The sequence below is a fragment of the Pezoporus wallicus genome, unplaced genomic scaffold, assembly GCF_028554395.1.
Source record: "Pezoporus wallicus isolate ANWC-B61680 ecotype Strahan unplaced genomic scaffold, APGP_CSIRO_Pwel_v1 scaffold_3294, whole genome shotgun sequence".
Classification (NCBI taxonomy): domain Eukaryota; kingdom Metazoa; phylum Chordata; class Aves; order Psittaciformes; family Psittacidae; genus Pezoporus; species Pezoporus wallicus.
In genome coordinates, this window is record NW_026635478.1 from 6,987,696 (window position 1) to 7,007,060 (window position 19,365).

Sequence of the window (19,365 nt, forward strand, 5' to 3'; positions counted from 1 at the left end):
AGTCAGTTTCATGTTTTATTCTGAGGCACAGAAATAGTGCCTGAATGCCCATTCTCTGAAGTCTTTTCCAGCCATTCAAGTAAAAGAAATCTGTTTCTCTAGGTTAGCCCAGTGCCAGGTTCTGCAGTTGAGTAGCTGAAACACAAACCCAACATGCAGGGGTTTGGAACTAGGTAATCTTAAGGTCCTTTCCAACACTAAGTATTCTATGATTTTATGCTTATTCCCTGACAGTCTTCATTCCAGTTGTCCGTCAAGGAGCGCTGAATTTGCTCTTAATTCTGAGATGATTCATTTTGGTTTTAGGAGTTGTGCTTATCCTGCTGTTATCCTCTAAATCGTTTTTAAGCTTTCTTTTCTGTTTGCTTCGAAGACCTGAATATTGACATCCATGTTGACATCCATCTTTGTTCTTCAGGGATGTCTCGAGGTAAATCTGTGATCAGCTCCCTCAGCATTATGGGAGGGAGCAGTGGGCCACCCTATGACAGGGCCCATGTCACTGGAGCCTCTTCCAGTAGTTCTTCAAGTACCAAAGGCACTTACTTTCCTCCAGTAAGTCATTCTATTATTCATAGACCTTTCATAACTTTCAAGGAAGTGACAGAGTGTTTCTGAGAATAATTAATTGACAGATGAATGTTTTGTTTAAAATTTCTATCTTAATAAACTCTTTGGAATATGGAGTGAGTGATTTTCAAAGGAAAGGGAGGGGGGAATTGTCTTTTTCCAAAACAGTATAGGAATTTTCTTTTAATTTTAAAAAGTTGAGAGATCAGTGCCTGAATAAGATATTAGACTGAATGTCAAGGGAGATTAAAAAATCCCTATAAAAGTTGAGCATCTCTGGCAGAGTGATCTCCTTTCATTATACTCTGCCATGTGCCTCTGGAGGTGAAACTGGCTGATTCTGTATAGACCTTTCAAGGAATTAAAATGAAGTTTTGTGTCACATGTCTTGCAAGTGACAGCTAAATGAACAAGTGTCTTGCAACTCCATAGATTCCTTCAGTCACAAATGGATAGTGTGCTGCACTAGATGCTATATAGAAATTGGTACCAGCCCTAAAGGGCTCCCATCTCTTTACTTCTAGAATCTGTGGTTGTTGTTTTAGATATTTTTATATGAAGTTCCCAAGCCACTGTCGAGTGTTAGGGTTACATGCTTGGTCAGTGCAAGCTGAAAACTGTTTCAGTTCCGAGAATCAACCCATCATGTTAAATCTTTATATTAATCACAATACTGTTTGTGCACTAAGAGCATGTCTGTATAGGGAATAAATATTTGTCTCGGACAGCACACTGCAGGTAATAGCGTAATACTTGGGGACTACAGCTAGCGGGAGCAGACATCTGCCAGTTCGCCTAGGGCAGTGGTATCCCTAGTAACAATATAGTATTGAACAGCTAGATTCAGGTTTACTTTTTAGCACTAGGTATGTCAAAATAGCAACAGCACTCAGCGTTTTTTGAGAAGAGCTTAATAATAGCTTCTGTGGGAATGATAAGAAGCAGCGTCTCCAGTGTCTGTTAAAGAACTGGGAATTAAACAGAAGAAAAAACCTGTTTGTTGGGAGGGCCTATGCATGCACTTCTTAACTTTAGGTTCCTACTAAACAGCACTAAAAAGAAAATTTATAAACTGTTGTTTTCTTGTCTCCTTCCTATTTATTTTTTTAACTGTGGCTTTTTTTTTTTCTTTTCTTCCCCCTTAGATTTTGAACCCGCCACCATCACCAGCTACCGAACGTTCACATTATACCATGGAATTCGGGTATTCTTCAAACAGCCCATCCACTCACAGATCTTACAGGTAATCACTAGTACAATAGCATCCTTCAGGATAAAAGCAGTTAATAGAGAAAATGCAGAAGAAAGGCAGCCTCTGCTCCAGAAGAATTGCAATCAAAAGCCCTAATTCTGCAAGCACTAAAACAGGTGCTCAAATGGGTTCACACATATTGCCTCACTGAGGCATGCAAGTGCAGAGGTAAATCGTGCAGGTGGTGGGTTAGTGGTACACCTCTCGGGTGTATTGCTTAAGGAGAATGACAACACTCATCACAAAATTAGCTAAAAGCCAAAAGAAACCTGGTGCCGTGATAACTTTGAGCCAGAAATACTTACCTTGGAGTTAGCCCTGCCTTTTTTTTAGCCTTCTGTTATAAGTAATTTCTCACAGAATTACCGGAAATGATAGACAAACACCATGCGGAGGAAAGGTGGCAATATATAGGTTAGTAAGTCAGAAGTAACAATATTATGGTCTAGGTAAAGCACAGAAGTTCTGCTTGGACACGTAAGGGTTACTGTCTGAAAAAGGTTGCTAACCTTTTGCTTATTTTACGTGACATATATGTATAGGCATGCAAGCTTTATCTCTGTTGACTTGAATGTATCTTTCTTACCCTCCCTGTAAGATGCTAGAGTGCATTATCATTTTGTAACTAATTACCAGAAATAAAGAAAGAGACACCTACTACCCAAGGGTGTAAAGGTTCCCCTCCCAAACCACTAGAAGATCTCGTCAATAAGAGAGCACTCCATTTGTCTATTGAAAGAAATGCCTCCCTAACACAGAGCCTTTGGGGGCTTTTGGATAATGAGGTCTCTGGGGCTGATAAGACATCTCTTCTCCATTAGCAGAAAATATAGCCTCTGTTGTGCAGAAGGTCAGACCAGATGTTTATAATGATCCCTTGCAGCCATATGAAAAATCTTTTAAAACGATGAGTAATTTTCTAATGAAAGAAACCCAAATTTTGGCACCAGCATGAAATCACACTCATTGCTGGTTAGCTAATAGGACTTTTTGTATTATAAATGGAATTTGGGATGTAGAATAGGGTCGAATGTTTTCTGAATGCTTCCCTACCCAAAAATAAACTCTGGCCTTTCTGCTTCTGCTCTTCCCATCTTTCCTGACATCCTGACTTGAATATAAAGGAGCTGCATGCCCACCCACCCCCGACAACTGACTGCAATGTTGGTAGTTGTAGCTGCCAAGCACCTCTTTTTTTTAGTTTGTTTTATTTAAACTATCTTGGGCTTATTTTAAGGAATATTTTGTGGTAGGAGCCTTTGGGAATTCCATCCTAGGCGAGTGATTCTCCTGACTGCTGTGAATGTGCCAGGCAATTTTAAGTGTCCCTGTCTGGGTTTGGAAGTATCATAAATTGCATAATGGAAACAGGCTATCTTGTCCCTATAATTGCAACACAGTTATTTCACATACACACCTCTGTGCCCTTCCTGTTCCTGCCCCACTGTCTTAGGAGCAACTTCTTCTACTTAAAGCGAGTCCTTAGGGATCCTGTTGTCCACAGATAATTGATAATTTTCATCCCTTTCACTAGTTCCTGTAGTTAGACTGACGCTGTAGTGCAAAGGTGGGCCTTCTGCAGGGGAGTTAAGTGTAAGAGGGAGAGAAGAACGTGATGCTGTGTATCTGCTGCAGAGGTTGACCCACTCTGTTCCCACCATGCCTTATCCACGCTGACTCGCTCAGGAGTGCATTGCCGGAAATGCCCAGTCTTTCTGAATGCTGACTCTTCTCTCATGCATCTCCCCACTGCAGCTACAGGCCTTACAGCTACCGTCACTTTGCACCTCCCACCACGCCCTGCAGCACGGATGTCTGTGACAGTGACTATGCCCCCAGCCGAAGGGTCACAGCAGCGACGGCCAAGGGCTATACCAGTGACTTGAACTATGACTCGGAGCCTGTCCCCCCACCACCCACCCCGCGCAGCCAGTACCTGTCGGCGGAGGAGAACTACGAGAGCTGCCCACCTTCCCCGTACACGGAGAGGAGCTACTCCCACCACCTCTACCCGCCACCGCCGTCCCCGTGCACGGACTCCTCATGAGGGGGAGCCCCCCCACCCCATCATCTGCCTCCGCTGTGAAAGTGTAAATACAAAGTGTTCTACTGGGGAGGGGGGAGGGAGCTCTCGGCGAAGGATGAGGTAGGACAGTGTACAGTTAAATGTTATTAAATGGGGTGGAGGAATACTGAAGATATTTGTACAGAAGAATAAGAAAAAAAAAAGGATATTTATATATTTTCTTAAACAGCAGCTGCTGCTTGTGCCATAAGAAGAAAAATTTTTGTATAAAAGAACCCAGACATTTGTACAAAAAGGTTTTATTTTTGCAAGTGGAACACAAAAACATGCCTTAATCCAGTGAAGTGACTGAGCACATAAGGAAATGGAAGGACTGGGATGTGTTTCTTGTCCAGCGAGGTGATATGTGGGGTTTGTCAATACCAAAAATGTTTAAATTAATTAAGAATAAAAATGTCCGTCTCAGAGCAGCATACCATAGATACTTGGAAGTAGCCAAATAACCTCTATGTTAACTGCGGAGGGCCAGCAACTAAAGTTAAACTTGAAAACGCAGTCAGGACAGATATTAACCTTACACAAAGGGCTTTGTTTTCTACAGGAATACAGCAGTCGTAGCAGTGAATCCAGAAAAAGAGTCACGTGCTTTTTTAAATGAATACACCTCTGTTTTTCCGTAATGCGTTTACCAAACTAGAGCATTTAGAGCTCTCTCCTTGCTTCTGGAATTTCAATGATTTTTTTGTTGGGTGTATTTTAAAGTTTGCTTTTTTTTTCTCCTGTTGAGCTTTTCCCATCTTTTCTGCATCCTTTCCTTCTGCCTGTGTCACTTTAAATCATGATATCCTTATTTAAAGTACTGCTAGAACTGGGCTGCTGTAAATTCTGGTTTTTATCCTGATTAGCCTTGTCATGCAGAGAGTATCATGCTATACATGATCTTCTTCACTTTGCCAACACGGTGGGATTCTGTTTTGTACCAGGTCAGTACGATTTTCACATAATTGACAAGGGTAATATGAATATACCTGAATGATTTTTAGTCCCTTAAAAAAAGAAAACCTTATTTTGACCTAGTGCCCACGAAATGTCAAATATTTTTATACCACATATAATATAGACAGCATATTTATAAACTATAAATTTAACCATGGATTGTTAGTGTTACTGTAAATGAATAATATATCCTTGCAGTACTTTCAGTGTATATTGATATCACAGTATACAAATCATATATATAAATAGAAATATATATTATTTTTTCCTAGTAAGGAAGCATTTAACTTTCAGTGGAGCAACTGTCCATAAAAAAAAAAATAGATGTTTTGATCATTGGAAGGGGTTCCCGTGCTATATTAACTGCTCATGATTTCTTTGTGTTAGGTAAAGCCAGTTTTTCTCAGTATGATTTTGACATACCTCTGGTTTTGCATGGTGTGAGTTTAATACTTTAGTATTAACCGCTGTGAATGTCAAATTTTAAGATACTCTTAACCAAACCATTTTATATTCGCATCTCTATTTTTGTATATTATCATATTTAGCCCCTTCTCCCGTCAGCCTCACCGTGGTAATTTTGACAGGGAGAGTATATAATCAAGTGAAAACATTATTTGTGTAGGTTGAGGGGGCAACCTAGGATATTATTAACTCCTCTTTGACTCCAGTGCAGTGTTTTCAATTTGCTTTGACTGTAGTGGAGCTCACAGTATACCTGATCTTAGATGGCATTTTGCATTTGCACCTTCTGTTGACATCAAATCCATTGAAGGTGCTCGGTGCCTTCAAAGACTAGCCCTCTTGAGGCTTCTCTTTCAAGACAAAGGTACTGAGGAGCTTCTGCCTCCTAGCCTTTGGTCTGCAAGAGTTTAACAACTCCTCAGAGGTGCCATTTGGGCTTTATTGTTCTCTGTTGCTTGTTTCCCAGCCAGTTTCAGCTAAAAGAGAAATAATCTGAATTTGTGGCATGGGTTTTAATTCATGCTGTGGACAGAATTAGTGACAAGTGATTCTCGCTGCCACTCATGTGGGCTACTGGAGTCTCACTTGGTTTCAGCTCCAAGGAAAACCATGGTATTGGGATTCCAGCTGTAGTAAAGGATCTTCCTAGTAGTCCAGGATACCTGAGGAAACTTTAAAAAGCTTTGGTGGTCTCCAGGCTATCACAGTTGATCTCTGGATCTGGTATACTAAGTGTTTTTTTTGCCCAGCTTCATTCTAGGTATCTAGGAAACGTGGTAGCTGTTCTTCTGGCTCTTCCTTGCTGGTGAAGAAGCTTGTTTGTGTTCTCCAGCAGGGTGGATGTTGAGGAGGGTATTGTGAACCATAAGGGAACTTGAAACCATTTATATGAAGGGGGGAGGGCGGGAGTGCTGGGGCGGGGGGTGTCGAGGCTGGCATGCCGATGAGAATTAGAAACTTCTCTGTTGTTTACATTTTTTCATGTGCAGCATTCCGTGTGGGGTTCACATGTGGAAACTTGCACTAATGAACTCAGAAGAATATTGCATTGTTGTATCTCAGTCCAAGTGCTTGTACTGCGATGGCAATGGTCTCTTCTTGCAAAATACTTATTTTCAGTGTGCCAATTTCTGTTTGAAAAACTCTGAGGTGGTTGAGCTTAAGGAAGTGGTATCCTCTTTCTGGTAAGGGTGACCTGCCTCACTGAGGCTTTGTCTTGGAGGGGACTTCTTGCAGGTAGATTTGTGTTATTTACAGTGAGGGATCTTTAGAAGATAAAAGTTCTCAGCATATGGATCGTGCTGCCTGCATTCTGTGCTGCTAGTTTACAACCATACGTAGCTGAAGTCAAATGGGGTGGACATATAATTCAATGTAGGATTTGATCAAGTCTTTTTGATACATACGTTTTGGTTTGTGCATCGGGTATCTTGAGTGATTTGCCTCTGGAGGTTCACGTGAAGAGAGGGAAGGTGGGCAGGCTGTGTTTTTCCACTGAAGATGACCAGCATAGAGAGCAGGCTGTTTCTCTTCTGGACTAACCAAAGAATTTATTTAGTGTGAAGCAGCGATCTGCCTTTGCAAGTACATGTGTTTTCCCAGTAAATCAAGAGTAAAATGTTTTTAAAGTTGATGATCTGTGAAGTTCCTCTTGGGTGGATCTCCAAATTACAAAAGCGTTGATGCAACTAGTGTGCATACCTAACATGCTCCCAGTGGATAAACTACAGGGTAATTGAACATGGGACTAAGCAATTTCTTTCTGTTCCGCTCCACCACTGAGCCAGTTGTGATTCATGCTTTCTCCTTCCCTCAGTGGGGATCTTGCTTCTCAAACTGACCAAGGTGTTAGGACTTTGGATAATGCACATATTCAGTTCAAGGAGATGGCTAAAGTAGCTTTGTAGCATTAGCGTGGAAGTGGTCTCACTGATGTCAGTGAAACTGCTCATTGTCTTTTAAGCTAAGCACAAATGTCTTTGTCTTACAGCATCAGGTACATACACAGTAAGGCATTAGCGCAAGTACTCGCTGTGCACTTTTTCCTCTACGTAGACATCTGAGGAGTGTTCCTAGCTGTCTGTCTAGTTAAGGAAATAGCTGGCATGCTCAATCAGGAACGGACCACTCCTTTGTATTTTTCTCAAGAAAGAAAACCGAAGGGACATTGCAGCATAATTTTTTGAGAACTGACCTTTTCAGGTTCAACAGAAGCCTAGCCTTTTAAATGGCAACATTAATGAGACCTAGTCTTCTGTTTTAAAAATCATACCTGCCATGTTAAACTGCATACATTTCATGCCTTCCTCATTTCTCTGCTGCTTTTGGATACCAAGATATTTATTGGAAAAGAACATCAATACGATAAATGGAACATGCACGTAGAACTTGCATTTGAGTAACTGTTACCGTGAATATAAATTCATGCAACCTGTGCATGTACATTAAATGAAATATTTACAGTAATGCAAATGAGCCAGTTGATATCAAAGGATTCATTTTGCTGTGAGTTGTAACTTTCAGTATTGTAAATTCCAGATTACTGCCATAACATTTTTCCCCACCATGTGCATGTAAAAGTGCATGTATGCACGTATTCTTATCTTTGATAATGCGAATTTACCCAAAGCTAATATTTTTCTCTCTCAAGCATACACATTCACACCCCACCACTGTCAGGTTGGGCCTCTCTGCACCCAAACTGCTTGACATGACAGGTTCTGCAATCCACTGCAAGTGGGTGGTGCGTGCAGAAAATCCCTCTTTATTGCACTAATGGACTTTGGTGGTGTTCAGCTGTGCGTTCTGTGTTACAGCCCCTTCTCTAAAAATGGCTTGATAGGCGAGTCTGAAACACAAATTCATTTGTTTTACTTTAAAGTAGTTATGTCTGTGCTAAGATGAAGAAAAGGCCACTGTCTTGAATCTCAAGTATTTCCATTCCTTATTGCTTGGCAAATCTCCTTCAATTAATTGATTAGCACCATTCTGGGGGAAGCTGCTTGAACTACAGAACTCTCTGATCATATATGCTGTTGTATCCAATTGACTTCTTCAAGTTATCTCTTTAGAAGTAACCAGTCGCTTCTTGTTCCTGCCATTTTTGTCATGAGCATGTTTGTTGCACAGTATTGTTATGGACAGTTTGAACATGTACTGTGCGTGTAACAGGTAACTTATTATTTCTACAACAAAAAAATAGCTAGCTTACTGGGTGCAAAACCAGTTTGAACATTGTTATTCAGAAATTGCTTTCTTAGCAATTAGGGTTTCCTTGGAAATTAACTTTTAAAATAGGGTGACAGAAACATCTTGAAAATAAGTTAGGAATGATCGAATAGCTTGAAAATGGCCACAAGACATTCCGTTTCTTTCTAAAGGAGGTCAAATAAAACGCAATAGTGATCCAAATTGGGCAGTGGCTTTCCTTTCCATCTCTAAAAAGGGCAGCTCGGTGAATGATGCCAGTGTAGCACATAGAGGGATGGGGTGATCCATTGCAGAACTGTGCAGGGTGGGTAAGTGAACTGTCCATAGTCCATTCAGGCCAGAGATTGTCTTAGTAGCAGGCAGCGTGATTGTTACCATGAAGCTGTTGGAGAGCAGTTTTGTTCCCCTCTTTTAAATGAACAAGCAGCTTTGAAGTCCTGATTAAAATGGCTGTAGCCTTAAGCCAGGCAGTTAACAGTCAGCCAGGGGAAATGAAAGTGTCTTTTTGAGAGGAGGATACCACCAGGCTTAAGCTGAACTAGCCTTGTTTGCAAGTGAAGGATCTGGTGCTGCTTTCAGATTTTTAATCTTGTGTTTTGTTTTGTTTGTTCTTTTTTGTAAGCTTTAATCACTGTTTGTCGTTGTCTTAAAGCCAGCTGGTGTCTCTTGTTCATCAACTTTGGTACGATGGTGCTTTGCAAGGATGTATTTATATTATAATGACCAACATTTGGTCAGCCCTGTTCACTCATTCACTAACTTTTTTTTTTTTTTGTAAAATAAAGTGCTTTACTTGTAAGGTGTATATAAACCTTGTACAAAAATCCTTTCCAATTATTGCTATAAACTGAGTTGTAACAAATGAAATGTTGATTTTTATAATAAAACTAAGAGTGAAAAAGGAGAGGTACTCTTCATTTTGTTTCAGCATCTGGAGGGCAGGTAATTAAAGGTAGAAGTCCATGTCTGTCTTAGCACATTCTGGCTTCTATGGAGAGCACAGTTTTCTGATGCTGTAGGCAGGCTCTGCAAACACTGATGCATTTGCCTGAAACACATTATCGACATCCAGCAGTGCTGTTGATTTCTGTTGTTCTGCGGTGCAACTGGATACACTTTAAAGCCGAAAGTCTCCATGATTGTGCAGTTAGATTGGTTTACAGGCTAAAACAAACCAGACAGTTTTACCAAATAAAACCTGATCAGACTGGGATGCCTGGTGGTTGTTTTGGAGACGGCTGATCTTCCAATCTGTATAAAAATGTTTGGAAAGAGAGACATTTTTAACTTTAAAAGTAAAATTCCCCCGCCTCCCACCTGCCCTCATTCTGTTGCTGTAACAAGAAATTGGATAGGAAGCAGTCCCGAGAGAAGCTCAGCACAGGAATTCCCACTCCACCTGCATCCAATGGCTATGGGGAAAAAACCTTTCTACAGAGTGTCTGTGCAGTTATGTAAGGTAAGTTTGTATGTACGTTTGTATAAGAAGTTCCTATAAGTTTTATAAGAAGTTTGTGTATAGCATTCATGTGGTTTTGGATTCCCTGAATCTTGTTTTTTTCCAGGTAGAGCTGTTAAGCATCAGGGTGCATCTCAAAATGCAGTTCTTCAAAGCACGAACCAGAGAGGCCATTTGGACCAACACCACAAAGAGCAGCATCACCCTATCAGTGAGCCACTTGAGTTAAATCGTGGAAAAAACAATACTCTTCAGAGGCAGAGCGTACCTCAGGAAAACCTAGGTATCAGCTGCAGCTCCACCACGTGGATCATTTCTGATCTCCCAAGTAACCAGTGGAAGGACAAGAGGAAATGGCCTCAAGCTGCACAAAGCAGGGTTTAGATAGGAAACATTTCTTCACCGAGAGGGTGCTTAGCCGCTGGAACAGGCTGCCCAGGGCAGTGGTGGAATCACCGTCCCTGAAGTGTTCACAAACGGTGTAGATGAGGCCCTCAGTGACATGGGTTAGTGGTGGGCTTGGCAGTGTTGGGGTGACAGCTGGACTTGATCTTAAAGGTCTTTTCCAGCCCAGCTGATTGCATGATTCTGTGTGTTGTATCTGTGCCTGTTACCATAGATGATGACTCCATCTCCAAAATGGCAGAGCTGCTGAAATGGTTGTAAGGAACACTGGGGTATTTTCCATCATTTAAACACTCCCTGCCTGTCTGAGAAAAGACCACTTGGAAGCCTGAAAAGAACTGATTTCCTCTGCACGATTCTGTGTTTTTCCTTGCACCCATGCACACAAGCAGAGGTGACTGCCGGTGCTGGAGTCCTGCCACAGTTTTATACTAGAGGAGGGATAACACTGCAGCTTTGTTTTGGTGATGGGAAGAACTCTTCATTAAGAGAATAAACCTGAGATTTCTGTGGGGTTTTTTTAATCCACCAGTATTGGCAGCACTTCCCTTAGAAGGTGAGAATGTGAAAGCACAGGCTTGTTCCTGGATGGGAGCTGCTGAACATGTTTAACCTGTTTTCATGGCAAAGATCTTGTAGCTAGCTGAGAAGCCTCTCCATGGGAATCGAGGCATGTTTGGCAGAACTGCGTACGGAAAAGCAGGCACCTGACGATGGAGTTTTGACTTGTATCAAACCTGCTGCGTGCAGCACCTATTCCTGCATCCCTTTTTCCAGTGTATCAGGTTGGGAACAGAAGATGTATGTTGCTGGGCTTAGTGACTTTTTAAACAGTAAAAAAATAACAGCAGTGAAGTCATTTGTCCTGTAGAAACTGCACGTCTGGGTAAATAAGCTTTACCTTGCTCTTGGTCATGACAAGGCCTATGGTTGCAGCCAAATGCAATTCTGTGTTTATAAGAAAGATGGAGAGCTGATGGCCCTTTCCTGTTTGCACCATCTGTTGCATAAAGGAACTGCTTAGTAGGACAGGTCTGATGCATGCGTTACCTGGCTTGGTGTGGCACAGCAGTGATCTTACTGCAGCCCTGCATTCACAGCACTATACCTTTTCCATGAGTTTAGGAGAAATGCTCTGCAGAAACAATGAAGTTTGCTTCTCTGAGGTCACATAAAGAGTACTGCCTGGTTCTGAGGAGATGGAGGATTTCATGTGGCAAGAGCTTTCTATTTGGCGTTGCCAGAATTCTTAGGCCTTTCTCCTTGCCAGGGAACCAATAGACACTTTAACCTGCAGAGCACTTGGCTCATTAGGAATGGCTGAGTGACCCACCACCGAGCTCCCTTGCATCACTGTGAGCAACGTGTTTCAAACCACTGGTCATCCCTGCCAGTGGTCTGCTGAAGAAAGTCCTGCAGGCAGCTCTGATGGCTGTTGGGGTGCTGGAAGCCTCTGGTGAAGCATCCAGCTCCGGGAGGACAGCCCAGAAGCCCCCACAGGCAGATCGGGTGCTGTGAGAGCTGCTCCCTTTTCCCCTGGCCAGTTGCCTGTGCAGAGAAACAGTAGCAGGAAAATGCTGTGCATCAGAGATGGGCTGAGAGCACTGATGGGGCTGCAAGAACTGTGTGGGAAGACAAGAGGTGTGATGAGAGTGTAGTGTTTGTGCTTCGGGCTCCTCATTCCTCTCCAAAGTTGTTTATGGAGGAGAATTAGGAAAGTAGAGCATAAGAAAAGATGCATAAAGGATGCAGGCATGTGGTAGGAAGGGTCCTGGAAGTGTGTGGCAAGAAGAAAGGATGTTACAGGTGTCTCTCTGAAATTGCTCAGGAGCACAGCAATTGCTCCTCAGCATTGCCCTAAGAACAACGTGTGTGACTGGCGTGGCAGGGACCCCAGGAGGAATAACCTGGCAAGGGCAGAGAAGAGGAATAGGTTGGGCAATTCAGGACAGAGAGACAAAGGAGTCAGAAAAGCAGGGATTCCTGTGTTACTGCACCCTGTGTTAGGAATGAAATAATCATTGAGGGGCCCGACTCTTGTAGGGGCAGACAAGATCAGTTCAGGAGGAAGCAGAGGACACAAGTGTAAGAGAGCCCTTTCCTACCATTCCACTACACCCCCAATACTCTGACAGGGAGGAGAGAATGAATGTGGGAGAGCAGGATACGTAAACACTCCCCCATGCCCCATCCCAAAGTATGGGATGAGAGTAGGGATGAAGGGGCATGCTGAAGTAGCTGAGAGCATTCCCTTGCATTTATACCCATAGAAAAAAGGTGGTAATAAAGAAGTGAAGGGGGAGTCAGCGGCTGCATGGCAGAGGGTGGCAGATGAAGATGCCAGAGCTAACCAGGTCTGGCACTGGACAAGGCCTTGCAGAGGCTGTGGCTGTTTGCTGATGTGATCTTGGAGACGAGCTCAGTCTCTCCTGCCTCTATTGGATCTTCCAAATGGGAAAAGGCACCACCCCTGAAACAGCAGGGTTGTTCTGAAATGAAGCTGGAGAAACCCCCGTGCTGCTGGTTCCCTTGTCTTGCCTGGCAAAGGGACTGGCAGGCAGAGGAGCAGGGACAGGCAGTGCCTCTCAGCTGAGAAAGCCAGTGACAGTGACGTAGTGAGACGGGCCGTGTTCTGCTCAGGCCTCCCTTGATGTGGCTCACAAGAAAGCAGACACACCTCTTCTGGCCCCAAGAGTGGACCAGCGCTGCAGAAGCCAGCATTGTGGCTTGATGGGACAGAAAACGTGGCTGCACCGGGCACCCGGTGAGACCAGAAGTGGTTCCTGGTGGGGCGGCCCCTCTCCTGCACTGCCCTCACTGTGGTTTTCAGCAATGAGACACTATCATGCCACTAAGAGTTACCAGTGTCCAGGTTTGGGGCCAGCTGAAGGGCAGCAGGAGGAGATGGTGATGGGGGGCAACGCATCAGGAATCAGCTGAGACCCCCTGGTGTGCCCTGAGCCCTTCATCCTCCTCTAAACTCACTGGTGCTCCTGGAAAATGTACTAACAACCTCCTGTGAGCTGTGCCTGTGAACAGCCTCTTTCCTGTCTTGCACCTCCCCTGGCTCTTGTTCCATGGAGTGCCTAATGGAAACCAGACCTTGGCCACCGAGGGCATTCCGTGTGCTTTTGTATGGAGTCTGCCACTGTCCTCCCTGTGCAATCACACCTGCCAGCTGTGGAGATGCGTGTGGTGTTGCTTACAGGCTGGTTCAACTTCAGGTGGGGAGTGAGCAGCAGGTGAATCCTGCAGATAAAGATCCTGGTGCCCTGTGCTGAAAAGCCAAGGAAGAGATCAGCAAGTGACCCCTAATGTGGACAGGAGTTCATAACTGGTTCTTTTATTGAAATGGCCCATGAGGCAAGAGGTGCTTTAAAAACCCAGTCCATTGAATCCATTGGTGTATTTTCCCTAACGTTACGTTTTTCAGGCATGCTCTGTGTGTGATTCCTCCCTCGACACCACTTTCTTCTCTCCATCCTGCAAGTGTTTTGAGAAACTCTGTGGCTGCAGCATTGCTGTGCAGATGGCTTAATGTGGGCTGTTCTTCTGAAGCACAGCTGCTAGAGATTAATTACTTGATGGAGGGAAACTGCTTTCAGATGCTCCTTATAAAAAGTTACTCCACCAGCAGCGCTAATAATGAAGGCAGGTCATTTTAGAGAACACACTTCTCTTGCCCATCCTTCCTTTGTGATGCCCATAGGTCTTCTCCATGCTGCATCCATTTCTCCAAAACCCACAGACCCATGCCTGATCCCCATGGGGTTTGGCTGTGCAGAAGGCAACACATCCAGCACTGGGCTGTGCAGGGTGGCTGGTGCTGGCTGCTCGGCCTCATACAGTGGGTGAGGACCAATGTCACCATGTTCCTGTTGCTGTGAGTGGGCTTTGGTGTTTGCACATGCAAGGAGTGGTGTGGGAAGGAGGTGGTATCCCCGACAGCCAAGATGGGATGCAGGTCCATACGCTGGTGACAGGGAAGGGCAACAAATGCTCCCCCCAGCAGTGAGGTGCATGGGAAGCGAGCACACATGCAAGGGGATGCTCAGTGGTTTCCCGGCTGAGCGGGAAGCCCAGAACCACTTCTCTGCTGGCGCTCCCACATCCCGCAAACCCAGGCTTCCTGGACATCTGGGGAGGATTGTTGCCATCAGTTCAGCTGGAGCCATCGAGTGGGAAAGGCATGTTCCTTCAGACTTTGAGAAAGGAGGGGGAGGAATGTCGATTGGCTCCTCCATTGGTATCCCTCTGTCTCCCAGAAAGAGACAAAAGGTGCTTAGAAGTCAATTGTTAGACAGAAGTATGGGCTTGTCATAAAGCCAGCATCAAAGTGGAAGTTACTTGGTGAGTGGCACCAGGTAAGGAAGAGTCGCTCTTGTTTTTTCCAGGTCTTTGTAGAACACAGAGGTTTGTCAGCGCAGGGGCAATGGGAATGACTGGGAAAGGGAGAGCTGAGGTTTCTGCTGCTTCAGGATACTTGGCTCCTTTTAGCATATGAGTATTTTTCTCTTCTCATTTACCGCTTGAGCCACCCTTCAGGTTTACATGGTTTGAAAATGAGAGGACCAAAAAGACAAACAGGAGACAATCCTTGTGTCCCAATTGTTCATTTCCTCAAGTTAATTTTATGTTGGTAATAAAACCTATGTCTTACCGTAACTGTAAAATACAACAGGCAAAGCACCTGTAGGGCTAAAGGGGGCTGGCAATTCAGTTCCATCATTACTGCAGGATTTCTCCAACATCTGATTCCAATTTACCCAGCATTTGTCTTGCCCTCGTGCACAATGAGCTGCTGTTGCTGTAAGCAGGTACTTGGTGGATTTGGTCTCCTCAGTCCAGCACGCTGCTGGGAGCCAGCTGTAAGTCATGGAAAAGATTGTTTCTGAGAGAAGGATGATTTGGGTTGGTTGTTTTGTTCTGGTTTTGGCAAGATGTTCTTCTTTATTGCATTGCTGCATAAGACCACTTGATATTTGAAGTGATCCTTGGCCAGCTCTATTCCTGTGCTGTTTTGTGACATGGAAAAGACGGGGAGGGGATCAAAAAGTACTGCAAGCAAAGATCATATTAAATATGAAGATCCCTCCCTTCTGCACAAAGATGCTTGGCTACTTGTAAGTCTAAACGCCCTTAGAAGGAATTGAATTTCACATACAGCATTGAGAGTGAGAATCTGCTCCCCTCTCTCTATCTGGTGCTGCTGCATTGCAACTCTGATGTTAGCTTTATATTTGATGATTTCTACATCAGTTCCTTCCAGACAGAATAGGTTCAGTGATCTAATGTGTCTTCCACATCTCTGGGGGCTTTTAATATATTTTATATAATATATACCTTTTCTATGTAACTATTTATATATATGTATATATATAACTATTCTATTACAGCTGCCTCATCTGTTTTCATTACATTTTTTCAGGAAACCCCACAAATGCTGGATTTTTGGCTTTTTGTGTGTTTTTATTTTGGGATGTGCTGACAGCCCATCCTTCCTGGGAACAGCTACAGCAAAATGCTCAACTCTCACAGCTGTGAGACCGCCAATCTTCACCCATCCTTGGGCTGCTGGCAAGAGGGACCCTGAGGCCAGAAGGTAATTAGCTGGCTGACTTCAGAGCTGAGATGCTTGATAATGTCCATGCCGAATCCTCGTGAATGAACTGCAAATCCACATGCATAGTCTTAATAGCAAATCTGTTCCCATAGTGGTTTCCAGCTTGCTTTGCTCAAGTCACTATCTGTAGATATAAAATATTCTTTCCAACCCTTTCTTTTGAAATACATCTGTAGTGGTGGGGCAAGCAGGTCGTGTGATGCTGGTGATGACAGTGGTTAGCCCGTTTCTTCTTCCCTGCGTGAGAGACCCTGGTGTCCATGTTCATGCAGATGTATCTGCATATTTTCCTGCGCTTTGTCCTGTGGAGCTCAAGCAGGAGAAGAGATGGCAGTCTCAACCCGTAACCCTCTGCTTGCTTTTCACACTGCTGGGGTTACAAAACAGTGCCCAGGTTGGGATGCTGAGCATCACCCTTCCAGGGCTCAGCGCTGGATGCGGAGGATAAGCAGTCTGCTCAGTAGCATTTGAGGGAGCAGGGAGAAGAAAGTTATCCCAGGCCCCGCCACTTGGAGCAAAATACAGTTTATGAATCTTAAAACCTCTTTCAAAAGCTTAAAGTAAAAAAGAAAACTTTGCCTTCAAAGTGACTGTGAGTCACCCCCTTCAAAGCATTTCCATGGATTTCTTAAAGTTTCTTTCCAGTGCGTATTCCAAGCATTTTTGTGGGGATGATAAATTCTTTCTGTCTCGCATTTAAATTTGGTCCACCAAACTGGCTCTCAGTTTGGTTTTTCGTCTGGCACTAGAGGCTAATTTGCCTCCTTTAATTGAATGCAGACACTGCATCTAACATGACAGGCACTACCCACTCAATAATGGGATATTGTCTTTCCTGACTCCTACTTGCCGTAATTAAAAGCAGAGGGCTGACCTCAGCGCTGAACTCTGCCCTATTCCTTGCTAATACTTTTACACATCACTTCACACTAAGGCTCCACAGACACATGTGAGCTCCTGGCTTGCCAGCATCCCCTGTTTGTTTGTTATTGTTTTAAGGGCAAGTTCTGGGGTCGGCGGGAGGTTCCTCCATGCCCTATAGAGCTGGGTTGCTGTCCTGCAGGCCTCTTCACCTGCAGGGATGGGGCGAGGGAAGAGGGGCAGGTGCCTGGGGTGGTGCCACTGGGCCACAGCCACTGAAAACAGGAGCAGATTTGGGCCCGTGGAAACATTCACCCAGACCATGCATTTCATAGCCACACCACCTCCTGCATGGGCTCCTTGGGCTTGTGAACTCTGCCCTCCACATGGACAGAAATCCATATCCAGGAGGATTTCTGGAAATGGACCCAGGGCCTAATAGCTATTCTAGGTCTATTAGACACCCAGTCTGGATTTCAGGCTTGGAGTCATGTGCTTAAACCTTTAAGGTTTCAGACTCTTTAACTTATGTCCTCTCACAGCTAAATCTAGGACTCCACTGTGGGTGCTTACATTCCCATCACTTGAACCTGCACAAGACCTCTCCTGGTCAGCAGCTTACAAAGGCTTCTTTGTGAGCTGGGAGGGTACAGCAGTAGCTACCCCAGACTGGCCACAGTGAAATGGCATCACAGAATGGTCTGGGTTGGAAAGGACCTTAAAGCTCATCCAGCTCCAGCCCTCCTGCCATGGGCAGGGACACCTCACACTAGACCAGGCTGCCCAAGGCTCTGTCCAACCTGGCCTTGAGCACTGCCAGGGATGGAGCATTCACAACTCCCTTGGGCAACCCATTCCATTGCCTCACCACCCTCAAGTAAAGAACATCTTCCTTATATCTAACCTGAACTTCCCCTGTGTAAGTCTGAATTAAGTGGAACAAATTATGTCCCACTCACCTGAGTACCCCAAAGTGGGTGCCTTTGTAAGGATGGATGCAAACCAGGAGGCAGTGAGTGGCTGAAGGGGCACTTTGTAAAATAGGTAAAGGAAGTGGGACAGACTATGTAGGGGTGGGTGTGTGAATGCTCCCCACTCCTGGGGAAAGCACTGAGCCTTCTTGTGTGAGCACTGGCTTGGGGAAAACCACGTGGCAACCGTCTGTCCGTACAGCACATTTGTGCTTTTGTCATTACTTCTGCAGAGCAATGTTTTGCTTCATCTCCAGCTCCTGGAGAGGGTGGGATCCAAGAGCTCAGCTTCCTGTTAAAAGCCTTCTCTCTTCTGCTGCTGCAGAGAAAGTAGCCAAGCGCTCTGCGTTCACCTGAGAGCATAAAATACAGAAGCCAAATATGCTGCCCAGCCTTCACAACAGTCTGAAACCCCCAGCACACCACCTCTGTGTGTGATGTGTGAGTGCTCCCCTTTCAGGGTCTTTCTGGAGAGGCTGAGGTGCTCACTCAGGGTTTGTGATGTTGAGGTTGGCAAGGCAAACCCCAGGACTCGGCTGCTATTAGCAGCCCTCCACAGCTTTGCCAGAGAAGGTCAGTCCCAAGGTCACCCTCACCTTTCCGCTGATGCTTATCATGATGATAACGCCTGAAGCAATTCCTGTATCCCCCACCCTACAGGAAACCTTTGTAACCCAGGTGTTCAGAGGAAAGCACCTTTCCCAAGACACAAAGACAAAAGGTTTGATGTATGAATAAAAAACCCAAAGCCAGCTGAAGCCAGGCACACACAGCTACTTTAAATACAGAGTGTGTGTGTGGCTTTCCTGCATGCTGGTTCGGTTCATACACCTGCCCCTGGCTGGTCCTAGAGCCTTCACCCACTGAAAGATTTTAATGTCACTACAGGCACCTACACTGAATATTTAGGCCTTGCTGGCTTCACCAAAGACTTCTTTCAGGCCCTGCTTAACAGAAGTAGTCCCATACTTGCCTGCTTTTCTCAGTCTGAGCAGTGATGAGTCTCCTGGTGCAGCTGTCAGCAAACAGGACCAATCTGGCAGATGCTTCCTCCCTGGCTATATCATTTCAGACTGGGAGGAAGGGGAGCAGAGAGGATAGTACAGCTGGCATTATCCAAGTGGTAGTGTTATCCGCATTGGCAGAGGTTAGAACAGCACACAAGAAAATCTAGATTCAGATCTCTAGGGAAGATAACATAAGCATAACCCAAATTTTCCATTGCAGTGCTGTGTGTAATGAATATTTAAAGCAGAACCACTGCAGTGGCAGAAAAAAAGTTACACTTTGAGTGTTTAACCTCTAAAAACTTAAGTCCCATCTCCCTCCAGCATCCAGAAAAGAGCTCAGCTGGTTTCCCTTTTAGTATGACAGCATTGGCTGGGAAACAGCTGAGCATCCCCTTAGTGAAGAGGTAAGAGCCCTGTTTGGCATCTGCCAAAAGTGACCCTGGAGTAGAAAGATGAGGAGTAGATGACTGTGAAAGTCAGCACTGAGATCATATCAGTCAGCAAAGATGCTGACTCC

The 19,365-nt window shown here is 44.6% G+C and overlaps 1 protein-coding gene across 2 annotated transcripts in view; it reads left to right on the plus strand.

Moving 5' to 3' along the window:
* Nucleotides 1-9,421, plus strand: part of LRP6 (LDL receptor related protein 6) — a 127,867-nt gene extending 118,446 nt beyond the window's left edge. For both annotated transcript variants that reach the window (XM_057426423.1, XM_057426431.1), the window contains 3 exons: nt 419-555; nt 1,716-1,813; nt 3,578-9,421. In XM_057426423.1, coding sequence (XP_057282406.1) covers nt 419-555; nt 1,716-1,813; nt 3,578-3,869 — 527 coding nt within the window. In that variant the 3' untranslated portion in view covers nt 3,870-9,421. The remainder of the gene's footprint in view (nt 1-418; nt 556-1,715; nt 1,814-3,577) is intronic.
* Nucleotides 9,422-19,365: the final 9,944 nt, after the last annotated feature.